Genomic DNA, 7,646 nt, shown 5'->3' on the forward strand with positions numbered 1-7,646 from the left:
CGTGGCAGAGACGGGAGGGATGCGGCCACGAGCCAGGGGATGCTGACGGCCCCAGAACCTGGAGGAGGGGGGACCGGATTGTCCCCAAAGCCTCCAGCAGGAGGGGGACCTACTGACCTTCGTCTCAGCCCAGGGACGCTGACCGTGCCCCTCCGGCCTCCAGCACCAAGAGAATAAACGCCAGTTGTTTTAAGCCACTGAGTCTGAGTGACCCGTCACGGTGGCCCCAGGAACCTCACCCGGTGCACCCCCCTTCCATCCAGCCCTCACCCACCCTGGGTCCTGTCACCACGGCCACAGCCTTTGAATCCCGCGAGGTCAACGTCCCTCTGCCCCTCTCGCGTCTTCTGGTGATTGTCCCCCCCTGGCCCGCCGGCTCCGAGGCTGGAAACCCCCGCGGGTCCGGGCTGTGTTGGGAATGAGTTTCCCCCCTCTGTTCCCGCTGCCCCCATATGCCCTCCCCCTGGCCCTGCCCTGTGTGGCCCCCCATGACCTCTGTGACCTCCCTGTCCCCATTCCGCCAGCAGGACCCGCAGTGGCCAAGGTCTCTGCTCAGGATCAGCCAGCGGTGGGCATTGACTCCGGTTAACGGGCCCCGAGTGGCCCCCTGAAGACTGACCTGGCACTGAGGTCCGGAGAGGTCACCGAGGCAGACGACCCTCGCCTCCATCGGCCACGAGGGGCAGAGTGTACATGAGGCCCCGCCCCCTCCTCCTCCAACCTCCAGCCCCGCCCTGTCCCCCGTGGGTCTCAGTTTCCCCTTTTGCCGATGGGGCTGGACGAGTGACGCCTGAGCTCTGACAGGCGCCCGTGGGCGGGTGGTGGCGGTGGCAGGGGGGCGATGCCCAGCTCCAGGCTCCACCTCTGGCCCAGTTTCGGTGCCAAGAATTTCCAGGGAGCCTCCTGTGGGTCACGTGGCCTGGGCCACGGGTGACAGTGACGCGCCCAGATAGAGGCCCTGGCAGGGCACCGCCGGGAGGCCTCCTGGGGCTGGATCACGGGGCACAGAGGCTCCTGGTGCAGACCCGCCTGACCCCAAACAGCCACGGGTCCAATGTCATTAAAAAATGACCATCCCGTCGCAGAGCGTGTGATCCCAGTGATGTGAAACCTCCAGAACGGGCAGATCCACAGACAGAGAGCGGGTTCGTGGGGGCCAGGGGCTGGGGGAGGGGGCTGGAGAGTCACTGCTAGTGGGGTCGAGGTTTCTTTTGGGGTGATGGAATGTTCTGGAACTAGATAGAGCTGATGGTTGCGTAACATTGTGAATGTACAAAATGCCATTAATGGTAAATTTAAAAAAAACTAGAGAGCGACCAGGCCCTCATCGAGCTCTGGGGTCCCCTGGAACGCCCGCCCGGCCCGATCCGGCCCCCAGCCCCCTCCCTCTCGCCCTTTGTTTTCCCGCCCCGGGCTCACCAGCTCTGTCTGGCCTCCAGGCCTTTGTCCTCGAGGGGCCCTCTGCCCAGGACGCCTCTGCCCCCGCCCGCTGGCCTGGCTAACTGCTGCCTCCCCCCTGGTCTCCGATCAGAGACACTTCCTGGGCCCGGCTGCTGGTCCCCGGCGAGGACCCAGCTCCCTGGGCTGAGCCTCCCCGCTGGGCTGGGAGCCACGTGAGGGGGGCTTGGTCCCCACCCGACTCCCAAACTGGGGGTGACACCCCATGATCCCAGCACAGCTCCCCCCTCCTCAGCCACCCCCCCCCGGCCCCGTGCAGTCTCGCCCCCTCCTCTCGAGACACCTCCTCCAGGAAGGACACCTCACCTGACATCACAGGGCCAGGATGGCAGAGCCACCAAGCTGATGGTGACCTGGCGTGGACGTCACGCCCACGCTGGCATCCGTGCCACAAGTAGGTCCCAAAGTCCCGGGCGTGGACCGTGGGAGAGGGCCCCTCCTGCGCTGGCCGAGGGCCGCCGGTCACCAGACGTGCCATGGGGCGGCCAGTAGGGACGGGGCACTGGGCCAGGCCACGGACCCATCCCTCACTGTCCATGGGACCCTGGGCAAGCCACATCACCTCTCTGTGCCTCAGTCTCCCCCTTGGTAACACGGGGGCTGTGCCAGGTCAGACAGACTATTATTCAGTAGTGTCGTCATTATTGTGATTTGTAATAAGACCTATATTTGGTTTCAGCCCCAGCTCTCAGCAGCCAGCTCCTAAAACCCTTGACCCGCCTGCGTGAGCAGAGGGCGCGTCTTTCCTCATGACATCTGGTCCTGGAACAGCCCCAGAGCATTGAGGGGAAAGAAGCATCTTTCACTATTGTGAGATGCCCGTCAGCCACACCTGGGTTTATGCTAATGAGGCGGTTTTGGGAAGACCCTAGAAGCACAGGACGGGGCTGGTGGCTAGGGGACCCAACCATGGGGTCAAGGGGCCCGAGCTCTCAGCCTCACCCTGACCTCCGGGGAGGGGAGAGGGGCCAGGGGTTGAGTCCGTCACCAACGGCCAACGATTTAACCAGTGGTGACTACGCCCCAGGGGACCTTAAATGAAGGGGTCCGGGGAGCTCCCGGGGGGGGGCGGGTGAAGACAGGAGGTGCCGGGACAGTGGCCCCCAGGGAGGGCGTGGATGCCTTCCCCGTGCCTGGCCCCGTGCGTCTCTTCCATCTGGCTGATCCTGGCCTGTGTCCCTTATGAATACACAGGTGATCTCGCAAGTGCTGGTCCCCTCAGTTCCGTGAGCCACCGTGGAACCTGAAGTGGGGGGGAACCCCTGATTTGTAGGCATGTCAGACACAAGTGCGGGTGGCCTGGGACTCCCTACCTGCACATGGCATCTGAGCCCTGAACCTGTGGGGTCCGCCTTAACTTATTATTATTAATCGCCAAATAGGTTTGACCCCAGAGAGGATCAGGGCAGGAAATGAATGTCAATCACAGAGCGGCAGGGCCAGAGGGTCATGGGAATAATGGAGCCGGCCACCCGTTCTGCGGACGGGAGACAGAAGCAGGAGAAGACAGCCCGAGGTCATCCAAGGTCGCTCAAGGTCACCCAAGGTCGCACGGCATGGGGCAGCCCCCCCCCCACCCCCCGTAAAAGATTTCCCTGGAAACAGACAAGAGCACAGACCTCCATTCTCAGTGACATTTATTTCACATAAAAATCCCCCAAAGCTTGTGGAAATGGCATCTGAACCTCACGACGGTCCGCATAACAAACCGTTTTCGTTTTTTAAAAACCGCAAAACTCGCCATCTGGGGTGGGGGAGGGGCGTGTGAACTACGAGTTTGGTAGGGGGGATTTATGACAACACGTCCCACGGGGCCCACGAGGAAAGCCCAAAGCCCGAGTCGCCGAGGGCCGGGCGTCCGCTGCATCTTGGCTGGAACCGCCTGTGGATACGAATCTACCGCAAAGACGACCCCGCGGGGGGAGGGACGCGGGGGGCAGCCTGCCTGGACATGGTGGCCCCGTTTGGTCTCATGCCTGAGGACAGGCGGCAGGTCTGGGGACCCAGCTCCCTGGGGGTCTCTCTCTATCCTGGAGGGGCTGCTGCGGCCAAGCGGGGGTCCTCGGTTCCGCTTGCCCGTCGTCTGTGGCTGCTGGTGGTCCGGAGGGGCGCTGGGTGGGCCCGGTGGTCCCTGTTGGAATGGTGAGTCTGCAGACCCCTCGAGGGGGCCCTGAAATCTCCCCGTTTGTGTCATCTGTCACCTCTGCAGGCACTCGGTTGTGGCGGGATTGGGGAGAACGCGTGAGTTCCATCCCGGCTCCTTCTGTGAGCTTGGAGTGAGCCCCCAGACTTCCAGGAGTCACCGCCTTCCTGCGGGTGGCCGTCTGGGGCCCTCCGGACCGTGCGTGGGTCTCCGAGGGGCTGCACTGACCACCTGAACCCAGAGTTTAGGGCCCCGGAGGGAGGGGCCCGATGGAGGGCAGCCTGGAGGGGCCCGTCTGCCAGCCTCTGCTGCGTGAGGCTCCGGGGGCCACACTTGGGCCCAGAACACCGCCCCTGCCCTTCATCTGACATCTGGGAAACAGCAGAAACACAAATTAAAAAACCCCGCCAGACCCCCAAATGCCCTGGCCCCACGGGGGCTGTGCTGGGACCTGGAAGATGCCTGGCCCAAGCTCGCTGGGAGGCCTGGCATTTTTCATGGCGTTGGGGCAATTCCTCGATGGTCAGGACCCCCTCCCACATGGCAAAGTTGGGCGTCCCCTTCTGGCGGCACTCACGCCACCAGCTCCCTCCTGCCACGGGATGGCCCCAAACACACCCCCTTCAATGTCCAGGACCAGGCAGCACTCGACGACATTCCCACCGAGGCCCAGAAACGCAGGCCAACCGAGCCTCGACGACACCCGCTAAAAAGCCAGCTGGAGGGACCCCACAGCGTGCCAGCTCGATTCCGCTCAGAGTCACAGAAATAAAGACTCAGGATTGGAGGGGACCACAGATGACCGCTTTCTGCAAGCGCCATTCAGCCATTTCTTTAAATGCCCCCAGAGACGGGGAGCTCACTACCTCGAGAGGCCACTTGACTGGTGTTTGGACCGCATTAGAAAAAGTTTATCTTCCGTCCAAGAGAGATTTGCCTCCTTTGAACGCAGGTGTCCATTGTGTCCAGGCCACCGGGATTTCTTTTCCCGAGCGACCTTCGCAACGCTGCGAAATCCCATACCCTGTCTCTTCCTTTTTCTCGGTCTGTATTTCCGGTACAAGCCTACATTAGAGATGGTTTCTCAGCCTCCGCTCTCGGTGGGAGCCCCAGGGGGCTCATCCCAACCCCATTTTCGGGGGGGATCGGGGAAGTGGGGACGGCTCATTCCCTCGGGAGGAGGTACGTTACAGATCGGGGTCGCCCTGTGGTGTGGCATCTGAGTTAAAGGGGCTTGAGAATGTTCTGGATGGAGACGGGAGTGTATTTCTGAGACTGGAGGACAAGGAAAAGCCACGAGGTCGAAGGCCGGGAGGTGCCCGGGGCCCCACCCTGCGGGGGGCTGAGCTCCCCGGTCAGATGCCCAGGGCTGCGGGGGCCGTTCTGGGAGGAAGGCACGAGAACAAATCCAGACCCGGCTGGGGAGTGGGCGTCTGTGGCTCCAACCTGGGACAGGTGACGAGCAAGAGAAGGGTCTCGAACCAGGACTTTGTACAGTGGGAGGGGCCCGAGGCCACCGAGGACACACTGGCCACGCCCTGTGCTGCTCACTCTTCTCGGCCGGGACTTCATGAGCGTGGAAGGATGGAGGGCTGAGAACCGGGTCCTTTTCCAGAACGTGCTAGTACCGCATCGTTAAAAAAAAATGTTTCCAAGCAGCTAAAAAGGATGCTGGGCTTCAGAGATGGATGGAGACTGGAACCCTCTGAAGATGGGACTCAGGAGGAGGCGGGGGCGAGATCCGGGGCCAGAGGGCGTCTGACAGAGGTTTCTTGGCGTCTGGAATCTTCTTTGTGTCCTTCTCTGTCCTCACGTCACCTCAGGACATGCTGAAGAGAGTAAAACACAGCCAAGTTACTATTGTTTTTAAAGAAAGTGGAAAATGCTGTTGCAGGTGCATGGAATCCAAAAGAATGACCTAATCTGGCTTTGGTGCACCCTTGGTAGCAAGAAAGGCACCTGCCCTTTGGGGTCGGTCACCTGCCACTGACCTTCCAGATGGGGTTCTGAAGAGGACCTCTCTTTTGGTCCAGCCTAAGAACAGGCCCTGGGCCGGTGCCCTCAGTCAGACAAGAGGGAGGCTTCAACTCACCCATCCACTCACCCATCCACCCATCCACCCATCCGTCTGTCTGTTCATCCATCCGTCCAACCATTCACCCAGCCACCCATCCATCTGTCTGTTCACCCATCCATCCATCTGTCTGTTCATTCATCCATCCATCCATCCAACAACCCACCCACCCATCCATCCATCCACCATCCATCCACCATCCATCCATCCATCCACCATCCATCATCCATCCATCCATCCATCCACCCGTCTGTTCATCCATCCATCCATCCATCCACCATCCACCCATCCATCCATCCACCCTCCATTCATTCATCCACCATCCACCATCCATCCATCCACTTATCCATCCACCCACCAATCCACCAATCTGTTCACCCACCCACCCTATCCATCCATCTGTACACCCACACATCCACTCATCTGTGTCCATCCCTCCATTGCTCCCACAATCCCTTTTTTGTGTCTCTAATCATTAAACACGCTTCTGTTATCATCTCTCCCCGGGGATTCCTGGGAGGGAGTCTGATTCTGCTGTGTGTTGTATCTGCTGACTTTCCCTTATGGTGGATGACTTCTTCATGTGTTCTGTGTCTGTGGGTGTGAACACTTCTCCAGAAGGCGTGGATTGAGATGGTCTTGTCAGAAACGCACCGAGAACTTGCTGCTACTCAGTGTCCCTGAGGCAGCTCTGGTTCAAGATCCTTTTTTTTTTTTTTTGGAGGGAGATTAGCCCTGAGCTAACATCTGCTGCCAATCCTCCTTTTTTTTTTTTTTTTTTTTTTTTGCTGAGGAAGACTGGCCCTGAGCTCACATCCGTGCCCGTCTTCCTCTACTTTATATGTGGGACGCCTACCACAGCATGGCACGCCAAGTGATGCCATGTCCGCACCCACGATCCGAACCGGTGAACCCCGGGCTGCCAAAGTGGAATGTGGGCACTTAACCTCTGTGCCACCAGGCTGGCCCCTCCAGATACTTTTTGTTGTTTATTTCTCAGCTTGGGGCTCCCTGGGTCACATGGGTGGCATTACAGTGGGCGTCCAGGCCATGTTACAGATGGGAAGAGAATGTGTGATCAAGGGTCAACCTGCACGTTCCAAAGAAAGGTCTGGCCCTTACCTGGCTCCTGGGAGGTCACCTCTGAGTCCTGGGAACGTCCTGTCTTGACCTGGGGACCTTGGGTCATGCCCCATGGTCCATGCTAACAATGCAATTTAGAGGGACTGGAGGCTAAGGCCAGCCACGCATATGTGACTGACCCCTAGTAAACACCATGGACACCACAGCTCGGGTGAGCATCCCTGGTTGGCCACACCTCCTGCACTTTGCCCACATTGCTGTTGGGAGAATTAAGGGCCATCCTGTTGCTGATTTTACTCTGGGTCCATCCTTCTGCTGTAATAAACCATAACCGTGAGCATAACAGCTCTGCTGCATTCTGTGAGTCCTTCTGGCAAACCACTGAACCCGAGGAGGGTCTCCTGGATCCTGACACACGGCGAGGCCTTTCCTGGCATCTGGAACCAGGCAGAGAGACCGCGACAGGCCCTGGGTGGATGGTGCTCCCTTTGCTGAGCTATGTCCCAGGCTTGTGGGGGCCTGGCTCCAGGTGGGCGACCATGCTGCTCAGCTCTGGGGCCTTGTGTCCACCCAACAACTCACCCACCCATCCAACCATCCACCCATCCATCCACCCATCCATCCACCACCCACCCATCCATCCACCCATCCATCCACTCATCCATCCACCATCCATCCATCCATCCACCCATCCATCCACCCATCCATCCACCATCCACCCATCCATCCACCATCCACCCACCCACCCACCCATCCACCCACCCATCCATCCACCATCCACCCACCCACCCACCCACCCATCCACCCACCCATCCATCCACCCATCCATCCATCCATCCATCCACCCATCCATCCACCCATCCATCCACCACCCACCCATCCATCCAC

The 7,646-nt window shown here is 59.9% G+C and overlaps 1 protein-coding gene and 1 long non-coding RNA gene across 3 annotated transcripts in view; one reads left to right on the forward strand and one right to left on the reverse strand.

Annotated features, from left to right (window-relative positions):
• Positions 1–1,006: 1,006 nt before the first annotated feature.
• Positions 1,007–5,784, forward strand: LOC124251925 (uncharacterized). 2 transcript variants are annotated; one of them, XR_006891877.1, is made up of 3 exons: positions 1,007–1,145; positions 2,138–2,268; positions 2,841–5,784. It is a non-coding gene; the product is annotated as an uncharacterized LOC124251925 (long non-coding RNA). The 2 variants fall into 2 exon arrangements; XR_006891876.1 differs by lacking the exon at positions 1,007–1,145 and adding an exon at positions 1,718–1,852.
• The window catches only part of ATCAY (ATCAY kinesin light chain interacting caytaxin), a 24,659-nt gene continuing 22,365 nt past the window's right edge, over positions 5,353–7,646 (reverse strand). The window contains exon 13 of the mRNA XM_046684904.1: positions 5,353–5,430. Within this exon, the coding sequence (XP_046540860.1) occupies positions 5,421–5,430 (10 nt within the window). The 3' untranslated portion in view covers positions 5,353–5,420. The remainder of the gene's footprint in view (positions 5,431–7,646) is intronic.

The sequence above is a fragment of the Equus quagga genome, chromosome 14 (assembly GCF_021613505.1).
Source record: "Equus quagga isolate Etosha38 chromosome 14, UCLA_HA_Equagga_1.0, whole genome shotgun sequence".
Classification (NCBI taxonomy): Eukaryota; Metazoa; Chordata; class Mammalia; order Perissodactyla; family Equidae; genus Equus; species Equus quagga.